Below are 23,855 nucleotides of genomic sequence, written 5' to 3'. Positions count from 1 at the left end.
TCAATGTACTGCCTCATTGAAGTGTAAACCATTCGAGTCATCTCCAGAAATGACCTCAGCTAGGAACTTTTCTTCTAGTCTAGAGCACTGATGATTATTTTTGTTTAAATTTCATTTTGAAGGTTTTTATTTTATTTTAAACTTTTTTGTTTATTTTAATTTATTTATTTGAGAGCGACAGACAGAGAGAGGAAGAGCCAGAGAGAGAGTGTGAGAGAGAGAGAGAGAGAAAGAGAAAGAGAAGGAATGAGAATGGGCGCGTCAGGGCCTCCAGCCACTGCAGAAGAACTCCAGACGTGTGCGCTCCATTGTGCATCTGGCTAATGTGGGTCCTGGGGAATTGAGCCTTGAATCGGGGTCCTTAGGCTTCACAGGCAAGCGCCTAATCGCTAAGCCATCTCTCCAGCCCTAAAATATTTTTATTTATTTATTGGAGAGAAAGAGAGAGGAAGGGAGAGATAATTGGCATGCCAGGGTCTCTAGCCACTGCAAATGAACTCCAGACACACGTGCCACTGTACTGAGGAATTGAACCTGGATCCTTTGGCCTTGCAGAGAAGCACCTTTACTGCTGAGCCGTCTCTCTAGCCCCTGAAGGTTTTTATAACCAGATACTTTTCTTAATATTCATAACCATATATTAATGCCACTCTCACTTTTTTTTTCAAGGTAGGGTCTCACTCTAGCCCAGGCTGACCTAGAATTCACTATGTAATCTTAGGGTGACCTTGGACTCCAGTGATCCTCCTACCTCTGCCCTTCAAGTGCTGGGATTAAAGGTGGGCTCCACCACTTCTGGCTTCACTTTTGGTTAGAGAAGCCTCTCTTTTCAGATGACAGTGGCCTCTGGGATGATTCAGAGGGCACCATGGTGCTGAGAAGTAATAGAGCAGTGCTCAGCACTGAAACATCTCTATCACACCCTCCAAGGCTCAGGGTCCACTGCAGAAGAGGTGGCGGAAAGAATGTAAGAGCTAAAGGAAGGGTAGGGCTGCTTACAATGCAACGGTCCAGACACAAAATGGCCTGGATATCCATGACCCCACAATGCCTAACACTACCTACAGAAGACCCTAACAGGAGGAAAGGATGACATCAAAGTAGACAGGGGGAGGGGATATGATGGAGAGTGTATTTGTGAAGGGGAAAGTTGGGGAGGGGTTTATTACCTATAATTAAGGGGTTTATTACCTATAATTATGGAAGATGTCAGTAAAAAGAAGTTAAACAAAATAAAACAAAAGTCAGCCTGGGCTAGAGTGAGACCTTACCTCAAAACCAACCAAACAAACAACAATCAAAAAACAAACAAAACAATTACAACAAAACGATGCTCTAACCCATTCTCTAGTCACTGCAATGGATCTGCACTACACTGCACACGACCTTCCCTGGTTCCTCTTCCAACAGGGGTGCACATTTTGCAGGGCCAGCCAGAGCAGGTATTCAGTGTCCACAAAGCAGTGTCGGAGCACAGGCCCCAGGGCCAGGCTGCACAGGTTGGACAGTCCTGTCACTCACTGCCCACGTGATGCTGATCAGCTCCCGAGGCCTCCATTTCCTCACCTATGAAATGTGGTGACAGCTCTCAAAGAGGAGCAATATTCAACTCAGGGCTGACACACAATAATCACTCAGTCAGTGCTAGCTACCGTTAGTTAAAGACTTACTTCCAAGGGTCAACTAAGCTGTTCCATATGGAAAACAACCACCACATTCTAGAAGGACTGTCTTGCTTGTAGGGAGAAATAAATGTTAGAGGCCTTTCCAAGGGCTACGTTGGATAGCAGCTGAGTTAGGGGAGGGCCACTTGATCAAGCCAGCTCCTAAAATGGAAGCCAAGGATGGGAAAGTTAAGTACTGAATAATTTATTCCAGACTGAGAGTAAAAAAAAAAACAGCACTGCAGGATGAAGGAGCATAACGCTGAGCTCAATGCGGCGTCACAGAGCGAGCAACGCTCTACTGCTAGGGGCATGCCTGATGAAGAACCCGCAGCCCTTCTTTTACTGCCGCATGACACTCTTGTAGTGACAGTCCTTTCTCACGTCCCAGCCACGGTCTGTTCTCTTCTGTTCTGACCTTGGCCAGAGGTTTAGGAATTCTGGCGTTCATCACTCTGGGTCCCAGAGCTCGATGAACAAGTTATAGGAAATGAAGGCAGGTGTTCTTCCAAAGTGTATGAGAGAGTGCCATGTAACAGATACACACATACAGTTACGAGTGGATACACACACACACACACACACACACACACACACCTTTACTTTCCCTCTCACAATGAACCCATCCTGGATAACTTTGAACACAGGGTAGTGCTGGTCACAAGCAGAACCTTTTTTTTTTTTTTTTTGATGTTGATGGTTAGTGTGGTACTCCACTAAACACTGAGCACTATGCTAATGAAACAACCCCCCCTGATATTCAGGTTTCTGGAGTCCAGCTCAGGGCCGAGTATGTGGCAAGTGCCCAGGAGAGTTTGTTGAGCAATCAGCACAGTGAGCTGCCAGCTTCTCTGTATTCTGTTCCTTGGTGCATTTTGAGGCCTTGACTCTTGCAGAAAGTCACCCTTGTGATGTCCAGTTTCACTTGCTGTCACCGCGTACTTCTGCTTCTTCGGTTTGGTTGAGGCCTTTGCCATTCCATTCAGGGCAGTGGAAAGTCCAAGGCCCTCTGCCCCACAGTCTCTTAAAGGTCCCATTCAAGTAGGTCTTCCTCTTGTACTTCCCCTGTGGTGACCTTTGGGGACAGAAGGAAATTTTTACCTTTGCTTAGTAGAAAAGCTAAAATAGTTTCTGCTACATGAGACGTCCTCGGTATTACTGGCCATGAGTTCAGTACTCTAGGAAGCATTTAGCCTGTCCTTTGCATGTGCTTTGGAACCCAAGGCAAGTGAGACAGTCCTCTCAGCTCTCACAGCAGCAAACCCGGTGTGGTGTGATATTTGCTATCCACAGCCACCCCACCCCCACCCATCACACCCAAACAGAGTCTTCCAGGCTGGGTTGCAGAGGAAAGGTTTCACTTGACTGGGAATTAAAGATGGGAAAAGATGTTGAGATATAGGGATGAAAGAGAAAAGCCATTGCAGTAAGAAAGCAATATGAAACAAATAAATGAATTGCTGTCACCGAAAAAACACTGGCAGTGTTGGGCCAGGCCCTGCGGGTGACTGGAGTAGCTAGGTAGAACTATGGCCAAAGAGCCTTTGAAGAGCTGGGCCCTTCCCAGGCAATGGGAGGCACCTGGAGATCCTGAGAGGACGAGGGAAGATTGCTCTCAGCACACAGCTACATGCACCGATGCAGGAGGGGTCAGTGAGGGGCAGATATATGTCATGCTCACGTAGCGGAATGTATATGGCCCTCTCCAGAAACCTAACCTCTCTCTGCATAGTTCTAATCTCTCTCCTGGCTTCCTCCGCTCTCTTTCCCTTTGATCACCTTTGCAGCCCCATACATCTTCAGATCAACTCTAACAACACTGGCCAGGTCTGCCCTTTCCCTGGTGTCTTGCCGTCTCCTTGGTCCATGACGAATTGGTCTCTTATAGAACTTCAAGCCTTCATCATGAACACAAGAAACTTAAGAGGAAGTTGTACTTGCTTGGTGTGCTCATAGAACATTCTAGAAATTAATCACATAGAAATTAAACTCCTCTAGAAGCCTTGTCAGACTGGGCCTTTGGCTTTTTAAAAAGTTTTCTTTTCTTTTTTTTTTTTTTTTTAAGCAGGGGTTGGAGGATGGGCTTGGACTTGCCTACCATGGATTTTCCAGCCACCAAGGCTTGGTGCCACGGGATGAAGAGAGATGACTGGGGAAGTGCAGGTGGCTTGTGCATATTTCTCTGTCCCTTTTGTGTTTCGATTGTGTCACCAGTGAAGCCCCTTCTTCTCTACAGAAGCAGTGGCGCTCGGTTCGGAGGAGCTGAGAGAGCAAAGCAGGAGTGAGAGCCCCCCCAAAGCCACCTCCTCTGAAGCACAGCGAGGGCTGGAGAGAGGGCGCAGCGGTTAAGGCGCTTGCCTGCGAAGCCCAACGACCCACGTGCAAGTGTCCAGGTCCCACGCAAGCCAGACGCCCGTGAGGTGATGCAAGCGCACAAGGTGGTGCATGTGTTTGGAGTTTAAGTGCAGTGTCTAGAAGCCCTGGTGAGCCAGTTCTCTCTCTTTTACTCTAGCACATTAAAAAAAAAAAAAAGCCAGTTTGTTGGGCTTGCCTCAAAAAAAAAAAAAAAAAAAAAATAAGGCACTGCAAAATTTCAAGTTCTGTCTTTGTAAAAAAAGAGAAGTTGACATCAGTTATTTCTTCCAGAAGGGGTTACCCCAGCTTGCACCTCTTGGAGTAATCATCAGCTGGGACGGCCTCAGGGCTTGGTCCTCTCTTTTGCTAGATGCTGTTTCCCAGGGCCCCAGGTGTTTGGGTCATTTCAGGCCTGTTGCTTCCTGCTGAAATGCCAGGGACGCAAGGGGAACACGTGATTTTTGTTTTAAGCCCTTAAAGATTTGTTTAGGGCATATTTTACCGACTGAATGCAAACTGTAGCTAGCTGGGGCTCGGGAGTACTTTAGTAAGCACAGTGAAAACGCATGAGGCTATGTGGTAACCACAATATGGAAGTGTAATGCACTTTACTCAAGGACACAGTTGTTGATTCATCAATAGGATGATATATTTGCTTTATTTTATTTTTATTTCTTGTGCATGGGTACATGTATGTCTGTGCATGTGTGTATATGCGTGTACATGTTCGTGTGTGTGTGTGTGTGTGTGTGTGTGTGTGTGTGTGTAGGCCAGAGGACAGCTTTGGGCGTCATTCCTCTCAGGCACTGTCCACCTTGTTTTTGTGAGTCAGGATCTCTCACTGGCCTGCAGCTCACCAACAAGGCTAGACTAGCTGGCCAGTGAGTCCCTGGAATCCTCCTGCCTCCACCTCCCCAGCACTGCAATTATAAGCACGTGCTACCATGTCCATCTTTTTGAAAAAATTTTTATTCATTTTTATTTATTTATTTGAGAGTGACAGAGAGAGAAAGAGGCAGATAGAGAGAGAGAGAGAATGGGCGCGCCAGGGCCTCCAGCCACTGCAAATGAACTCCAGATGCGTGTGCCCCCTTGTGCATCTGGCTAACGTGGGTCCTGGGAAATCGAGCCTCGAACTGGGGTCCTTAGGCTTCACAGGCAAGCGCTTAACCGCTAAGCCATCTCTCCGGCCCACCCTGTCCACCTTTTAATTAATTAATTAATTAATTTGAAAGGGGAGATGCACACACAGAATGGGGCATGCCAGGCCCTCTAGCCACTGCAAACGAACTCCAGACTTAATGCACCACCTTGTGCATCTGGCTTACGTGGGTCCTGAGGAACTGATTCTGGGTCCTTAGGCTTTGTAGGAAAGCGCCTTAACCGCTAAGCCATCTCTGCAGCCCCACGCCCACCTTTTCAATGTGAGTTCTGGGGACTGAACGCAGGTCCTCATGCTCGCCAGGCCAGCACTTCACAGAGTCGTGTCCCCGGCTTCTATCTTCTTTCTGTTCCAGGGCAGTGTCTTCAGCCATAGCCAGGGCATCATGCTTCTCCCGTAGAAACCTCTGGATAAAATAAGCAGAAAGAAAACCTTGATCAGGCCATAGCTGGTTTGGTTTGGTTTTGGTGGTGCTGAGGATTGGATCCAGCCAGGGCATGCTAAGTAGTTGTTCTGCAACGAAACTGTATCTCCAGACAGCTAAACCATAGGCATTTGTCAAACACGGAAATATTTGACACATCGTTTTTCATAATTTCTCTCTACCCAGTCAATCTGTTATATTTTAACTAGCCCACAATAGGTAAGGGTGACATATATGTGTTTCCCCGAACTTCACAATTCTTGGCTCCATGGCCTTAGCTTGGAATCCAAGGGGCGTCTCTGTATTTGAAGCTACTACAGTTACCGCTTTGAATTATTCCCTCTACAGATCCCTGGACTACCTATAATATGTTATAGTTGGTATAAGTCTGGAATTTCCTCAGAGGCAGGGATTTTTTTGTGTGTGTGGCTTTTTCTCTTCTAGGCTGCTTTGGCATGGTTCCTACTCTGCCATCTTAACCCGAAGTCAATTTTTTTTTAATCTCCAGTTTCCAATGAGGTTGGTACATAGTACCTTAGTGTGCATGCATGGAGTCATATAATACACACATGGTTTCATTTCACCCATCAATCATGGTTGGCTTGTTCAGAGGGTACTTGGGAGTAAATTCTGTTTCAAACATAATTCTGCTTGTGGACCAAGCAACCCAAGGGATGAGCACCAGACTCATGGGTCATTATGAGCCTGCACACTGGATTGTGGTGAGCACCAGCTCAGGCTGCAGGCACAGAGCATGCTCCCGGTGACCTCACGCCAGCTCCGAGCTCTCCCGCTTGCTTCTGACCCGTACTTCCCTCCGCGCTCCACCACCCTGGCCCTTTTGCACTTTATATATGCAAGAATATTTTATAGGGGTGTGGTGGTTTTATTCATGTTTGCCCCATAAACTTATGTGTTCCCAATGCTTAGGTCTCTAGCTGGTGGCAATTTGGGAATTGGAGCCTCCTGGAAGCAGTGTATTGTTGGGATGGGCTTATGGGTGTTATAGCCAGCTTCCCCCTGCCAGTGTTGGGCACACTGTCCTGCTGCTGTTGTCCACCTAATATTGACCGGGAGGTGATGTCCACCCTCTGCTCATGCCACGTTTTTCCCTGCCATCATGGAGCTTCCCCTTGAGTCTGTAAGCCAAAATCAACCCTTTCCTCCCATAAGCCGCTTCTGGCTGAATATTTGTTACAACAAGAAGAAACTGACAGCAACAATGGGGTACTTTGTTTCCCCTCCCATTTATCCTTAAGGTGTGATTATTGGGAAAACTCCCTCAAATAAACCAAAGGCTATAATATTAAACATTTTAACAGGCAGCACCTTTTAGGATTCGATATTTCAGAAGTATAAATCCTAAATACAGTTGGACCTAGCTTTGTTCTGAGTGTATTTCATTTAGTCAACAAAGATCAACTACTTCTTACCTTTCCAGGATCCAAAGTTGGGCACTAGGTAAAGACAGCAAAATGATAGATCTTGGGCTGAAGAGATGGCTCAGCGATTAAGGTACTTGCCTGCAGAGCCTACCTATCAGAGTTCAATTCCCTCGTACCCACATAAAGCCAGATGTACCGTGGTGCATGCATCTGGAGTACATTTGCAGTGGCTGGAGGCCCTGCCTGCAAATAAAGAATATTTTACTGACTGGGGGGGGGGGAAGGGATATGATGGACACTAGACTTGTGAAGGGGAGAAAAGAGGAAGGGAGGAATTATCATGGTTCATTGTCTATAACTATGGAAGTTGTCAAAAAAAAGTTTAAAAAGTATTTTGAAAAGATAGATCTTGACTTCCAAGTACTTCACTGCACCTCTCTCTCTCTCTCACCTGTGTGTGGGTGTGGGGGTGGTATATGGACATGTATGTGTCCATGTGGTGCCCCACATGTTCAGCCGGCCGCCAGTGGCCACAACAGAGCTTTGGGTGCCCGCTTCCTCACTTCTGCCCGTGCTTATATGAGCCTATTTAGTCTGGAGTCACTTGCCAATCCTTAAGCTTGCTTTTCTTCACTAGCTCTGGTTATATTCTGGGGTCTATGCTTCCTCAGGGGCCCGGGTTTACAGACGTGTGTGATCCCACAGTCGTGGATTATATGGGTCCTGGGGATTGAACCTAAGTGGTCTGTTGAGGTTGCTAAAGCCCTCATGCTTGCATGGGAAGTACTCTCAACCTCCGTGCCATCTCTTCAGGCCCATTGCAGCTCTTTTTTTAAAAAAAATATTTATTTGCAAGCAGAGAGAGCAATAGAAAGAAGAGAGACAAGAGAGAATCAGTGAACCAGGGCCCCCAGCTGCTGCAGACAAACTCCAGACACATGTACCACCTTGTGCATTTGGCTTTACCTACGTACTGATGAACCAACTCAGGTCATTATGCTTTGCAGTCAAGCACCTTAACCATTGAGCCATCTCTCCAGCCACCCCCCCCATATTGCAACTCCTAAGCCACATGCTTCTATTACCTTTTAAAAAATATTTTATTTATTTATGAGAGAGAGAGAGAGAACTAACTTGTACATCTGGCTTATGTGGCTACTAGGGAATTGAACCTAGGTCCTTAGGCTTCCCAGGCAAGTGCCTTAACCACTAAGCCATTTCTCCAGCCCTCTATAACCTTTTAAGAAATGAAAAAAAAAATGATCAGCATAACAGGAATGTAATGGGAGAAGGAAGCTCATCCTCCCATCCTATTGGTTGTTCTTATGCTGGTCAGAGATTTGAGGACAGAAAACAGCCTGTTCTTGGCCTTGTATTCCTGTGGGATAACAGGTATAGTCTTAGGGACTTTCCCATAGGAACGTCTGGAGAAGTGGTTTGGCCATATAACAATGTATTCCTTTGTTGTATACGTGCGTCATGCCAGGGTGGCTACTCCAAGAAAAAAAAAAAAAAGCCACGGGGGGGGGGGTCAAATGTGTTGAGAAAAATGCTGCGAGAGGAAAGAAAGGGGCAGAAGACACTGGCCAGCTGTGAAGCAAGCGATCCAATAATGACCCTGGTGAAGAAGAGAGGAAAGTGAGGAAGGTAGGTTGGATGGGGCTCAAGTTGCAGGGCAGTGTAGTCCACAAGTCAATCAAGTCCTTGAACTCATCACGTGCCCAAGGAGGTTGGTTTATGAAAATGTGGCTTAGAAGTAGTCTTGCCTTGCTGTCACTGACTGAGAGCAGACAGATATGTGGACTCAGTGTAAAGCTAGAGGGAGACTGAAAGCAGAGTAGCTGCAGCCCTGAATCAGTTTTTCTCCAACAGTAGGTCTGAGAGGTGCATTTTGTTTTCTCTTTATCTATCTATCTATCTATCTATCATCTATCTATCTATCTATCTATCTATCTATCTATCTATCTGTCATCTATCTATCTATCTATCTATCAATCATCTATCTCTATCTAGCATCTATCTATCTATCTATCTATCTGTCTGTCTGTCTGTCTGTCTGTCTGTCTGTCTGTCTATCATCTATCTCTATCTATCATCTATCTATCTATCTATCTATCTATCTATCTATCTATCTATCTACCTACCTACCTACCTACCTATCTATCTATCAATCATCTATCTATATATCTTGCTAGCTAGCTATCATCTATCATGTATCTAACTATTTGGAGAGAGACAGTCCTAGGCTTCCTGCCTCTGCAAACTTTGTGCAACTGGATTTTATATGGGTATTGGAAAATTGAATCTGGGCCAGCAGGATTTGTAAGCAAATGCTTTTAACCATTGAGCAATCTCTCAGCTCTGTTTTTGCTTTTTAGAAACCTTTCCAAATTTTTCTTTTTAGACAGAGAGAGAGAGAGAGAGAGAGAGAGAGAGAGAGAGAGAGAGAGAAAGAGAGAAAGAGAGAAAGAGAGAGAATGAGCATGCCAGGGTCTTCAGCCTGCTATGAAGGAACTCCAGATGCATGCGCCCCCTTGTGTGTGCAACATTGCGTGCTTGCATCACTGTGTGTCTGGCTATGTGGGACCAGGAGATTTAAACATAAGTTCTTAGGCTTTGCAGGCAAGAACCTTAACTTCTAAGCTATCTCTCCAGTCCTGATTTTGCTTTTTTAAAGGCAGAGTCTCACTCTAGCCCAGGCTGACCTGGAACACACTCTGTATCCCCAGGCTGGCCTCCACCTCACAGGGATCCTCCTACCTTAGCCTCCCAAGTACTGGTACTACCTGGCTGAGAGGCGCATTTTTATGGCTACCAAAAGTCTCTACTGGGCTGGAGAGATGGCTTAGCGGTTAAGCACTTGCCTGTGAAGCCTAAGGACCCTGGTTCGAGGCTCGATTCCCCAGGACCCATGTTAGCCAGATGCACAAGGGTGTGCACGTATCTGGAGGTCGTTTGCAATGGCTGGAGGCCCTGGCACACCCATTCTCTCTCTCTGTCTTTATCTGCCTCTTTCTTTTTCTGTCTGTCGCTCTCAAATAAATAAATAAAAATAAACAATAAAAAGTCTCTACTATCCAGGACCCCAAGAAACCACTTTTCCTCCCTCCTTGGCCCTATAGTAGTAGTTCAGAAATATAAGCTGCACTTGAATTTCTGTTATGGGAAAAAAGGAGCAAGTTTGACTTTTCCCAGGACCATGGATTGTCTGTCTTTTCTCCAACCACTGGCTCTCTAGCTGCGGCTGTCGGGAGTGGCTAACCATTTCCAAAGTATTTGGTAACTGCCTTCCTTCTGTGTGCTGAAATGAGAAATTAAAACCCACCCCAAATTCCCCAATGCCCCATCTATACCCGGCTTTTCTCAGAATGCTGCCGAAACTAAATGAAATAATAGATTGACTCTTCACTACAGATTGTGGCCTTACAAAGTCCAGCACTTACTGGACCAGGGAGATGACGGGGAAGCTGCTTCACTTTTGGAGAGACTGCGGGTTTTCCTCAGGAAGTGCCTTAAATTACACTGTCATCAACACTGTACAAAGGATCCTAATTTCTCCACATCCTCTCATGACTTTTTTAACTGAGTTCACTACAGGATGAGGAAGTGGTCTTTCTCAGAAACATTTTCCTCTTTTACATTTAAAGCTTTTTCTTTCACACATAGCCTACGCACGAAAGTTACTAGGAGGAAGGATGCCATAACATGACACAAACAGAAATTCCAGTGGCCTCCCAGACCTTCGAGAGCCACTCCCCTGCTCAGCCCGTTGAGTCTTTATTTGCTTACCTAGCCTCCAGGTGGACAGCTCCTGCGCACTCGCTGCCTGGGAAGATGACTGACTGTGAGTTTGCATACGTCCACTCGCTGGCTCAGGACTACCTGCAGTGCGTCTGGCAGGAGCCCTCCCTCTGTCCGGCTCCCAGCAAGGCATCCAGGCTGCTACAGAAAGTTGCATTCTCAGCTCAGAAAGAAGTCGAGAAGAATCTGAAACCATACCTGGAGAACTTTGAGGTGACCTCCATCGATGATGCCAGAATCATCTTCAATCAAGTGATGGAAAAGGAATTTGAAGATGGGATCATTAACTGGGGGCGGATAGTGACCATATTTGCTTTTGGGGGTGTTCTCCTGAAGAAACTTCCACGACAGCAGACCGACCTTGATGTGGACACTAATGAGCAGATTTCTTCTTTTGTGGCTGAATTCATAACGAATAACACAGGAGAATGGATACGGCAGAACGGAGGCTGGGTACGTGTGGTGGGTTCTGGTTTTATTTATTTATTTTTTTAAGTTTTCTTTACTGTGAAATGAGAATTGAGAAGTTCTTTGCTCATTAACACAAACAGGAAAATACCAACCTAAGGACTTCACTTTCTTTGTGTGGCTTGTTTTCAAGGCTTTTAATTCAAGTGAAAACTTTCTGGCTTGTTTTCAATGAATCCTAGAACTTTGTTGCTGGCTTTCCTCTAGTGACATGAGGGACAGTAGTGAGGTCTGGACCCAAGGCTTCTTCAGAACCAGCAGTGCAGACCTTGTCCCACTTGCCTTTTGCCTGGGTTACCCTGAAAATGGAGATGCAGAGCAGAAGGGGTGGCGTTAGATGTTGTCATATGTAGCTATCGTAAAAAAAAAAAAGTGTGCTTTTTGCAAGTTCATGATTTTCAAATAGATTTTTCTTTTCGGTTTTCTAACATAGCAAATTCTGGGCTGTAAAAACTTGGTGATGCAAATAGATAATGTACTTTTTATCAAGTATATTCAAATAAAAAAGTCACTTTATTACCAGTGTCACAAAAAGCCACACCTGTATAGAGACCTGTGTTGGAACTCATGTTGGTAAGAAGCTTTTCAGATAGACTTATGTGCTTTCTTGCATATCCCAATATGCTTAATAATGAAGTGGTTTTTAAAAATTTGTTTATTGGATGTGTGTGTAGAGGTGTGCCAAGGTCTCTTGCTGATATAAAGGAACCACATACTTTTGCATCCAGCTTTATATGGGTGGCTGAGAATTGAACCCAGGCTGGCAGGCTTTGCAAGCAAGTGCCTTGACCTGAGCCATTTCCCCAGCCCCAATACTAAGGCTCTAAAAACTCCTCTACTCCTATGTAGCCTCTGCTCCTCAACTCCCAGCTCTCCTCTTTCTCAAGCAGTGACCACTAATAATTATTTATCATTGACATGCAAGACATGCTTATTGAATACACTCATAGAAACAGACATAGTATGTTTTTCACTTGGAGATGACATCGCACCGTGCTTCCCAGGATGGTCAGCAGCTCCTAGAGCCAAGTGATTCTCCAGCCTCAGCCTTCCAAGTAGCTGGGAGGATGGGTGTTCATTCTTATGCTTAGCTCACAGGTTTCTTTTTCTCTTGGTGTTGGGAATTGAGTCCAGAGCCTAATACATGCAGTACAATGCTCTACCACTAAATTATACTCTCTCAGCAGCCAGGGCCTTCTTTGTAACACATTTTCTTATGCAGAAACAATACATGGGACTGGGTATGGTGGTACACATCTGTGATCCTAGTACTTGGGAGGAGGAAGTAGATGAATCTGAAGTTCAAGGTCTTTCCCTGCTATGGAGCAACTTAACAGCCAGCCTGCCTAATATGGGTGTCACATGAGAGACTGTCTCAAGGCCTCCCTGTCCCTTTCCCTGCTAAAAAAAGTGCATGGTTCTTATTCTACAGCTTTGTTTTTCAACAAGTCCAATTGAAAAAAAAAAAAACATTTTGAAGAGTACTTTGCGTATTCTGATGCATGTTTGTGCATTCCAATAGCTGACCATTTCCAGCCATTGTACATTTAGGTTATTTCCAGAGCTTTGCTATTACAAACAATGCTTCATAAAAATATTTTCATGCGGCTTCCCTTGAGCATGAGCATGTTTTCTAGGCTAGATGTTGGGTTATAACATTACATTGTCATGGTATATATCCATTTTTTAATTACTAGATTTTCTTTTTTTGAGGCAGGAGTTTACGCTAGTCCAGGCTAACCTAGAACTTTGTAGCTCGGGCTGGCCTTGAACTCATGGCAATACCTCAGCCTTCTAAGGGCTGGGATTAAAGGCACGTGCCACCACAACCATCTTAATTACTAGATTTTTTTTCCCCTCCAAAGTGGTTCTACCATGTTATACTCCTGTAAGTAACATGTTTAGAGTGTCCAGCAATTCCCTGGCATAAGTGAAATAGTAATAGTATCCTAAGTATTTGTTAGTATATATACTGTATACAGACACATACACATAGAGGCTACACACACACAGGCTACATATACACACATATATGTATATGTAGGTATACACACACACACATACACACACACACACACACACACATACCTCGTTGGCTTTGTGTTACTTGCTATTTACTTGGTCTAGTAGATCTAAACATCATTTCATACTTAGCATTTTTCCATGTTTGCTGAGTATCATTTTTCTCTTCTTTTGCTTGTATATGTGTGTGTGTTCATATGTGTGTAAATGCAGGTGCACATGTGTGTGAAGGGGTTGGAATTGGGTATCTTCCTCAATCACTCTCTACCTTGCTTAGTGAGACAGAGTCTCTTGTTGAATCCAGAGCCCACTGATTCACCTCGTCTACCAAGCCAGCTTGCCCAGGGATCTGTCCATCTCCACCCTCTGAGCCCTAGGGTTACCACAGGCCCAGCATTTACGTGAGGGTTGGGATCTGAACTCGGGTCCTCACACTTGTATGGCAAATGAGACACTGAATCCTTCCAGCACCCTGTTTATAAGTCTTTTTTTTTCTTTGAGGCAAGCTCAACAAACTGCCTTTTTTTTTTTAATGAGAGAATAAGAGAAGTGTGTGTGTGTGTGTGTGTGTGTGTGTGTGTGAGAGAGAGAGAGAGAGAGAGAGAGAGAGAGAGAGAGAGTGAGAGAGAGAGAGAGAGAGAGAGAGAGGGAGGGAGGGAGGGAGGGAGGGAGGGAGAGAGAGAGAGAGGGTGCTCCAGGGCCTCCAGCCACTGAAATCTAACTCTAGATGCGTGCGCCCCCTTGTGCACATGTGCAGACTTGTGCGCTTGCCTCACTTTGCATCTGGTTTACGTGACACCTGAGAGTCGAACAAGAGTCCTTAGGCTTCACAAGCAAGCGCCTTAATTGCTAAGCCAGCTCTCTAGCCCCCTATTTATAATTCTTATTGAGAGAATTAGTCTCCCAGCACTTGGGAGGCAGGGGCAGGAGGATCACTATGAGTTTGAGGCCACCCTGAGACTACATAGTGAATACCAGATCTGCCTGTGCTAGAGAAGACCCTACTTTGAAAAAGCAAAAGAAAAAAAAAATTGCCTTTTAAAATCCAGTTCTAATTTTCTCATTATTTTGTCTTTACTGATTCCTAAGAATTCTCTGAATACAAATTACTTTTTTCAATATTTTTATTTTTATTTATTTATTTGAGAGAGTGAGAGGCAGATAGAGAGCAAAAGAGAATGGGTGCTCCATGGCCTCTAGCCCGTGCAAACGAACTCCGGACACATGTGCCACCTTGTGCATGTGGCTTTACCTGGATCCTGGGAAACCAAAGCTGTAAGCAAGTGCCTTAGCTACTAGGCCATCTCTCCAGCCCATAAATTATTTTTTTATGGGACAGATTTCTCCTAGTTTGTTAATTATCTCTTAAAGCTGGGGATGTCTTTAGTCATTATAAGTGTTTAAAAGTATGATGCAATCAAATTTATTAATCATTAACTTGATGCCATTTTTGTTTTCTTGAAAGCCTTCCTTCCTAACAGCGGGTGCTAGGCAAGGAGACATGATAGAGACACCTCTTTAGGATGTCATTTTCGAGCAGTCTCAGTGTGCCACAACTCACACAAGCTCGAAGAGCAGGAGTGCCTTTCCGCGCACTCTGAGAACGCCTTTGCATGCTGCCATTGACGAGGCTGCCAAGTGAACGAGCTCACTGCAGAACGATTCACTTGTGGAAAGGGCACAGTGACACGCTCACACCAGTAATCAGGTGGCTCGTAGAAGAGGGGAAGAGGGGTTTCACAATTTTCCTATTCTAAAAAAAAAAAAAAAAAAAAACTTCTCTTCTTTTGGTAAAGCATACAAGTGGATCTAAACACACTTGAAGAGTGTCCAGAGGTTTTATGGATCAAGAACATGGTGTGGGGGCTGGAGAGGTGGCTTAATGGTGAAGGCACTTTCCTGCGAAGCCTAAGGATCCAGATTCGATTCCCCAGTGCCCACATAAGGTCATCTGCACAAGGTGGCACACTAGTCTGGAGTTTGCAGTGGCTAGAGGCCCTACTGTGGCCATTCTCTCTCCCTCTTCCACCTCCTCTTGATAGAGTGTTTGTTCTGTTTTTTAGTTTTTTGAGGTAGGGTCTCACTCTAGCCCAGGCTGACCTGGATGGAATTCACTATGTAGTCTCAGGGTGGCCTCAAACTCAGAGTGACCTTCCTACCTCTTCCCCCCCTCAGATAAATATATATATATATATATATATATTTTTAAAAGAATGTGGATGTGGTGTGGAGGCACAGCTTAAGAGTTTCAGAGCACCAACTCCAGTCCAGACAGATCTGGGCTCATTTCCGGCCCCAGTGCTTTAGAACAAGTTACGTAACTTCTCTTTGCTGTGTTTCCCTTTCTGTAAAACCAGCCGAATATTGCAACCTATGTCCTGGGCCCATATAAGGGTCAACTGAGCTAACTATAGGCCAGGTATCTAGACCAATTTCTGCACATTAGCACTTCATAAAAGTTTAGGGTTTTTTTTTTTTTTTTTTTTTTTTTGCAGTAGGGTCTCACTCTAGCCCAGGCTGACTTGGAATTCACTATGTAGTCTCAGGGTGGCCTTAAACTCACAGTGATCCTCCTACCTCTGCCTCCCCAGTGCTGGGAAAGGCATGTGCCACCATGCCTGTATGGGTTATTGTTTTAATAATAGTATTACCTAATTTCCATTGAAAAAGTCTGATTGACTATATTTAGAAAAGTTATGTGATCAGCATCAGACACTATGTAAAACAGGTACATTATAAGGTGGATATAACAACAATGGGATGCATAATATCATTCCTTATTCCCATTTTTTTTTTAAATTTTTGGTTCATTTTTTATTTATTTATTTGAGAGCAACAGACACAGAGAGAAAGACAGATAGAGGGAGAGAGAGAGAATGGGCGCGCCAGGGCTTCCAGCCTCTGCAAACGAACTCCAGACGCGTGCGCCCCCTTGTGCATCTGGCTAACGTGGGACCTGGGGAACTGAGCCTCGAACCGGGGTCCATAGGCTTCATAGGCGAGTGCTTAACCGCTAAGCCATTTCTCCAGCCCCTTATTCCCATTTTTTAAAAATCAATTTGACCCTCTATTCTTCTAGTCTTTCCTCCTTCCCTTTTTTTTTGTCTCCTTCTGTTGCTACTTTTGTTTGCAACTTATATCACTTTTTCTTCATCTTTTACACTCACCCTTATTTACCCATTTAAGTACTGAGAATGGTTGGACTTGGGTTTGGCACTAGCCTAGGCCAACCTGGAATTCACTATGTGCTCTTTTGAACTCACGGTGATCCTCCTACCTCTGCCTCCCTAGTGCTGGGATTAAAGGTGTGCACCATCACACCCAGTTAAGGGTGGTCCTTAAAGTCATTAAAATATGTTCTTATGGGCTGGAGAGATGGCTTAGCGGTTAAGCGCTTGCCTGTGAAGCCTAAGGACCCCGGTTCGAGGCTCGGTTCCCCAGGACCCACGTTAGCCAGATGCACAAGGGGGCGCATGCATCTGGAGTTCGTTTGCAGTGGCTGGAGGCCCTGGCACGCCCATTCTGTCTCTCTCTCTTTTTCTGTGCCTTTCTCTCTCAAATAAATAAATAAAAATAAACAAAATTAAAAAATATCTATATCTATATCTAGGTGTCTATATATAGTCTCAGATACTCAGGAGGCAAGAGGATTATTGCTTGAGTCCAGAAGTTCAAGGTCAGTCTTGGGAAAATAGTAAGACCCTGTCTGAAAAACAAAGAAAAATGTGCCTGAGATGAGCTCATGATTCACCATTAGAACCATGCTTTTATTTGGGCCAGGTAGGTTTCCTCCTTTCACATTCTTCTTTTAAAAGATTATTTATTTATGAGAGAGAGGGGGGGAAAGAGAGAGAGGGAAAATGGGCACAGCAGGGCCTCCAGAAGCTGCTGCAAATAAACTCCAGACCCATGTACCACATTGTGCACCTGGCTTATGTGGGTCCTGGGAAATCAACCCTGGGTCCTTTGGCTTTGCTGGAAAGTGCCTTAATTGCTAAGCCATGTCTCCAGCTCTCCTTTCACCTTCTTTAATGAAGCACTTTCCTATGTCCAAACTGGGGGAGTGGAAAGAATATATCGTCCTTGACTACACAGAGGAGGACTCATGTCTACTGCATGCACCACGGCATATCTCATGCGCATTATGTAGCCTATCTTACTGAAGGTACCCAACACTTGTTTGTTGACAGCATGATCCCATGAACTAACATTGACATGGAGATTTGAACCCCAATTTTCCCTGCTTACTAGAGATATGACCTTGAGTAAGTTACTGAAGTATCCTAAGATAAATTTATTATTAATGTGAATATAATGATATACTACAATAATACATAATGAAGACAGTAATGCATACTTCTTTTTTTTTTTTTTAAGGTAAGGTCTCACTCTAGGTCAAGCTTACCTGGAATTTACTATGTAGTCTCAGGGTGGCCTTGAACTCACAGTGATCCTCCTGCCTCTGCCTCCCAAGTGCTAGGATTAAAGGCGTGGGCTACCAAGCCTGGCCTTATTTTGTAGTTTTGATGATAGATTTCACTCTAGCCCAGGCTGGCTTGGAACTCACTCTGTAGTGGCAGGTTGGCCTCAAACTCTCTGGAACCTCCTGCCTCAGCCTTCTCAGTGCTGGAATTAAAGGCATGTGCCACTATATGTGGCCTTACAAATGCCTAGTTTAGAAGGGAGGATAAAGGACAAGAAAGTTTTTTTTTTTTTTGTAAAGGTACTTTGCGAATTGTCAAGTATGAGGGTTATGTGGGAAATTCCAATGTAATTTTTAAAACTATTCTAAGTACCAAAAGAAAGCCCCTTTGAAATCTGAGACACATAGAGTTGGTACTTTCCAAGTAATTAGAATATTAAGTTTGGGGTAGGCCAAGAGATTTTCTTCTCCTCTTCCCCTATTTGTCCTTCCTCCCTTTCTTTTTGCTCTATGGTTCTGTCAGTTTGTAGCCAAATGAATGGGCAGAATGGGTGTGCAGAGACATGTGGATGACTGGTCAAGCATTCAGTTTGGCAAAGGCTTTTCCCAAGGCACAAGTAGCCAAGACCTTGTGAATTCTAAACACACTGACTACTACTAGTGAGTGCGTGTCACTGGGCCCTTCCCACAAAGTGAGTCGTTCTAGAGTGAGCTCGCTATGTAGCAGCTTTGTCAACAGCGCCAAGCAGCGCAGAAGGGCACTCCTGCTCCTTGAGCTTGTGTGAGCTGTGGCACATAGAGATTGCTCTAAAATGACATCCCAGAGAGTTTCACCTTAGAAGTTGAACACATCTAAGATGGCATGTTCACTACACAGCCATAATGGACGTTGACAACTTGATAACTCTCCTAGGAATGAAAGGTCATTTTAAATCTTTTTTGTTTGTTTGTTTATTTATTTGCGAGCGACAGAGAGAAAATGAGGCAGAGAGAGAGACAGAGACAGAGAAAGAGAGAGAGAATGGGCGCACCAGGGCCTCCAGCCACTGCAAGTGAACTCCAGATGCCTGCGCCCCCTTGTGCACCTGGCTAAAGTGGGTCCTGGGAAATTGAGCCTCGAACCGGGGTCCTTAGGCTTCACAGGCAAGCGCTCAACCACTAAGCCATCTCTCCAGCCCATGAAAGGTCATTTTAGAGGCCCTTACTGTATGTGCCTAATATAAGGTTATGAAAATTCTTGGCAGTGGAACAAGTGTCTGAATACCTAGACTGGGTGGGAAATAACTGAGTGTGTAGGCGTAGGAGGTGAAGAGGAAGCAGAGAGAGCAGCAATGTTTTCCCTCTTGTTGGGACAAGGCAGCACGTGCCTCAGAGCATGACTGTCTCTCCACGTAGCATGCAGACAGACGTGGCTTTCTGAGGCAGTCCTTCACATGGGAAATCCCCGTGCTCTGTCATTTATACCACAACTATGATGCCAAGTGCTACTGAGTTTGCCAGGCTCTGCCCACTCTCAAGGACACACAGTGCCTGCTCCACTGTGTTGGGTTAGTCTTGGTCATTGGGACACATTTAGAATTACAGAATGTGGACTGTACAAGATGCAGGATGAATGTTTGCCAGATGAATACATGCAGAGATGCACACACACACACACACACACACACACACACACACACACAAGGGTTGGGGATATAGCCCAGTTTGCAGAGCGCTTGCCTAGACCTGGGCATAGTGGTGCATACTAGATGGGTAATCCCAGCACTAGCGAAGCAAGGAGGATAAAAAGTTCAAGATCATCCTCAGCTTGAAGTGAGTTCAAGGTCAACCTGGGTTACATGAGACCCTGTCTCAAAACCACAGCAAGAAAAATAAATAAAATAAAAATAAGCCATTTGAATAATTTTTCTAGTCCTTTGCACTTGTTTAGATAATTTGCGGATGGAAAGAATTGGGATGTTTGCACTCTAATTCAAGACTAGGCACTAAGAAGTTGGGCTATCTGTCTGTCTCTCATCGACATAATCTATTTATTGGCACAGGGTCTTACTATGTAGCCCAGGCTGGTGTGGAACTCACTAGTTCAGCCTGACCTTGAACTTGCAGTAATCCTTTTACCTCTGTGTGCCAAATCCTGAGATTACAGATGTGTGTCACCACACATAGTGAGCTGTTTAATCTTAGATAATTTACTTTTTCCCTGAGTCCTGGGGTTCTCATTTAATAAAATCAGAAAGAGCATTAAGCTAAAAATAATTTGCAATAAGATTATTGTATAGTTAGTAAAATATAATGTTATAGTGTACAGTTCATTGGGTTATCTTTTTATACATTGGGGCTGGAACCAAGGAACTCCCACATGATATTCATCAAGAACTTCTACCAGCCTGGATTATCTTATTTTTTTTTAAATTATGTTTAGTCTCAAAAAGAATTTAATTATAGTAGAAATAATCATTTGTTATTTTCACCCTTTTCATAGGTTCAAATGCATTGGTTTAAGTTTTTTTTTTTTTGTTTTTTTCAAGGTAGGGTTTCACTCTAGTCCATGCTTATTCACTCTGTATTTTCAGGGTGGCCTCAAACTCACAGCCATCCTCCTACTTCTGTCTCCCGAGTGCTGGGATTAAAGTTGTGCACCACCATGCCCAGCTTGGTTTAATTTGTTTATTGACAACTTCCATAGTTTTAGACAATAAATCATGATAATTCTTTCTTTCTCCACTTTTCCCTTTGCAACTCCACTCTCCATCATATCCCTTCCCCCTCTTAATCAGTCTCTTTTATTTTGATGTCATCAGATTTTCCTCCTATTATGATGGTCTTGTGTAGGTAGTATCAGGCACTGTGAGGTTATGGATATCCAGGCCATTCTATGTCTGGAAGACTGCATTGTAAGCAGTCCAACCCTTCCTTTGGCTCTTACATTCTTTTTGCCACCTCTTCCACAATGGACCCTGAGCCTTGGAAGGTGTGATAGAGATGTCTCAGTGCTGAACACTCCTTTGTCACTTCTTCTCAACACTAAGGTGCCTTCTGAGTCATCCTAGAGGTCACTGCCATCTGAAAAGAGAAGCTTCTCTAACCAAAAGTGAGAGTAGCATTAATATATGGGTATGAACATTAAGAGAAGTGCTTAGTCAGACACCAGCAGGCGTTACACCCCTAGGGCTCATGACTTCCTCCATCATAGGTTTTCAGGCATGTATTCCCTCCTGTGGAGTGGGCCTCCAGTCCAATTAGAGAGTGGTTGGTTTTCCCCATAACAGGATGCCACTATTGTGCCCATTGGCTCATCTGGCCTGGCTGGCCAAACATAAGACTTGCAGTGTCCACTGTTGTTTGTTTCCACTGATGACTTTCATAAGCTCAAATGCATAATTTGTTTTAATATTTTATTTTTATTCATTTACTTATGAGAGAGAGAATGAGCACTCCAGGGTCATTGCAAATGAACTCCAATTGCATGCACCACCATGTGCTTCTGGCTTACATGTGTTTTGGGGATTTAAACCTGGGTCCTTAGGCTCCACAGGTAAGCACCTTAACAGTTAAGCCATTTCTCCAGCCCTCAAATGCACTGGTTTCATTTAGATTTTGATTTGGGTTTACCATGAGTCCTCATAAATCTCCTTACAATACAGTTTATAAATACAAGTGCAAGTTTTTAAATTTTTTATTTATTTACTTTTAAAAAATATTTTATTTTTACTTATTTGTTAGAGAGAGAGAGAGAGAGAGGGAGAGAATGGGCACATCAGGTCCTCCAGCCCCATTGAAAATGAACTCCAGATGCATGTGCCACCTTGTGTATCTGGCTTATGTGGGTACTGGGGAATGGAACCTGGGTCCTTTGGCTTTGCAGGCAAGCACCTTAACTGGTAAGCCATAGCTCCCGCCTTTTATTTTCTGTTTTGCAAGCAGAAAGAAAGACAGAGAGGGGACAGAATGGGTATTCTAGGGCCTCTAGCTGCTACAAACAAACTCCAAATGTATGTGCCACTTTGTGCATCTGGCTTCATATGGGTACTGAGCAACTGAACCTGGATCTTTAGGCTTTGCAGACAAGTACCTTAACCACTATGCCATCCCTACATCCCTGAATGCATATTTCAATGCTAGGCAATTGATAGAAAAGAAGAAAGAAATGAGACTTCCTTCCCTCTAGAGATCATAGCTACTATGTGGTTGAAATGTGTGGCTTATCTGAGTTAAGATGGAAGTACTGCTTGTTGAATTTTAGCATGAAAAAAGAGTAATGTATCTCAATTGTTTCAGACTATCTGTACACGAAATATTTTGTCTATATTAAATATTGAATTAGACCAAATTAATTTTACCATTTTTACTTCTTCTTCATTTATTTTTTGTTTTCTGGAGGTAGGATCTCGTTCTACCCTAGCCTGTCCTGGAATTCACTATGTAGTCCCAGGCTGTCCTCAAACTCAAAGTAATCCTCCTACCTGGGCCTCCTGAGTGCTGGGATTAAAGGTGTACACCATACCTGGTTCATTTTTACTTCTTACTATGTGGTTGCAAAAACCTAAAAGAACTGTGCAGCTCAAACTATTTTTCTCTTGCTGATGCTGCTAAAGGGGATTTAGAATTGCCATGGAGAATATGATGAGGATGAAATGAACATCAACAGTGAAAGTGGAGAGGTTAACTATTTGTACCATTTAAATATATTTCTTTCCTTCTGATTACAGCAAATTTTGTCTCCATGATTTAAAAATGTTTAATTTCTTCTCTCTTAGGAAAACGGCTTTATAAAGAAGTTTGAACCCACCTCTGGCTGGCTGGTGCTTCTGGATGTTGCAGGACACATCTGGGAAATGCTCTTTTACCTGAAGCAATACTACTGACCAGAAAGAACCTGGGCTCCTGAGAGAACTATTGTAAGCACTTAGCAATTCCATTTTTAAACAAACAACTTTGATGATGGAAGTTGACTTTTGAGAGATGCAGACACGTTGTTCCCATTGTAATGAATAAATTGTACATATCTGTCACTGTATATGATTTTTGTCTTGTTTTTTTAAATAATTTTATTTATTTATTTAAGGAAGGGGGAAAGAGGCAGAGGTAGATAGAGAGAGAGAGAATGGGCACACCAGGGACTCCAAGTCACTGCAAACAAACTCTAGACACATGTGCTACTTTATGCATCTGGCTTATGTGGGTACTGGGTTATCAAATATGGGTCCTTTGGCTTTGTCAGAAAGTGCCTTAACTGCTAAGCCATCTCTCCAGCCCTGTCTTTTAAGTTTCTGAGTGAGCCTAGAATGTCAACAAAGCTTTGTGCAGGAGATAGGTGTTGAAGTAAAGGTTGATGACCTGGGAGGAGGAGACATTTTACATATTTTATGGCAGACTTTTCTTAATGGTGCACCCATTATCCAGAAGCCATTCTATGTCACTAGGCTAGAGGACAAGGGCGCTAAAATCTTCCTCCAACCTCTTTCTTGGGCCCCTGCTTTCTGTATCCCCAGGGCCCCTGGCTGCTTGCAGTTACCCAATAATGCCCTCTTTCCAACCTTCCCTCTCTAGCCTTTCATTTGCGGTTCATGGGTGGAGCAACTAGATAAGCAGGGTTGGGCTCAGAAAATGGTACCCTAAGATGAAGGCCTTGGAAGCAGCTTCCCTCTGACCTTCTCCTATCTGTCTGTCTTCACCTCTCATTCTCTCCCTAGGCAAGACATTGAAAGTAGAAGTCATCTTCTGCACAGCAAGTCCTTTCCCCACAAGAAAGGAACTAGGATCCCCTTCCCCCTAAGCCAGGTATAAGGCCTTACTCTTTCCTCCACATTTAAAAATTTGTGTTCATTTATTTGAGGGCGGGGGGGGAGAAAGGGGGGAGGGGAGGAGGAGGGAGGGAGGGAGGGAGACACAGAGAGGGAAAGAGGGAGGGAGGAAGAATGTGCATGCCAGGGCCTCCAGCCACTCTAAATGAAGTCCAGATGCATGCGCCACCTTGTGCATCTACCTTCAGTGTGTGCTGGGGAATCAATTCTGGGTCTTTTGGCTTTGCAGGCAAATGCATTAACAGCTAATCCATTTTTCCAGCCCTCCACCATATCTAAAAAATATTAACTTATTTATAAATGTGTGTGCACCCGTGCCATAGAGTGTGTGTGGAGGTCAGAGGACA

The 23,855-nt window shown here is 44.2% G+C and overlaps 1 protein-coding gene across 2 annotated transcripts; it reads left to right on the top strand.

Moving 5' to 3' along the window:
* Positions 1 to 10,631: 10,631 nt before the first annotated feature.
* Bcl2a1 (BCL2 related protein A1) lies at positions 10,632 to 23,509 on the top strand. 2 transcript variants are annotated; one of them, XM_045160844.1, is made up of 3 exons: positions 10,632 to 11,244; positions 22,462 to 22,602; positions 23,398 to 23,509. In XM_045160844.1, the coding sequence occupies exons 1-2, from the start codon at positions 10,696 to 10,698 to the stop codon at positions 22,567 to 22,569; spliced, it is 657 nt and encodes a 218-aa protein (XP_045016779.1). In that variant the 5' UTR covers positions 10,632 to 10,695; the 3' UTR covers positions 22,570 to 22,602; positions 23,398 to 23,509. The 2 variants fall into 2 exon arrangements, with proteins under 2 accessions (XP_045016779.1, XP_004660505.2); XM_004660448.2 differs by lacking the exon at positions 23,398 to 23,509 and having other exon boundaries at positions 10,633 to 11,244; positions 22,462 to 22,721.
* Positions 23,510 to 23,855: the final 346 nt, after the last annotated feature.

The sequence above is a fragment of the Jaculus jaculus genome, chromosome 10 (assembly GCF_020740685.1).
Source record: "Jaculus jaculus isolate mJacJac1 chromosome 10, mJacJac1.mat.Y.cur, whole genome shotgun sequence".
Taxonomy (NCBI): domain Eukaryota; kingdom Metazoa; phylum Chordata; class Mammalia; order Rodentia; family Dipodidae; genus Jaculus; species Jaculus jaculus.
This window is presented reverse-complemented; position numbering and strand designations above follow the sequence as displayed.

What these genes read in the sequence shown, in the direction of transcription:
- Bcl2a1 (XM_045160844.1), top strand. Translation starts at nt 10,696, where the DNA reads ATGACACAAACAGAAATTCCAGTGGCCTCCCAGACCTTCGAGAGCCAC. An exon ending in TACGGCAGAACGGAGGCTGG is followed by an intron (nt 11,245 to 22,461) that starts GTACGTGTGGTG and finishes CTTCTCTCTTAG; the next exon opens with GAAAACGGCTTTATAAAGAA.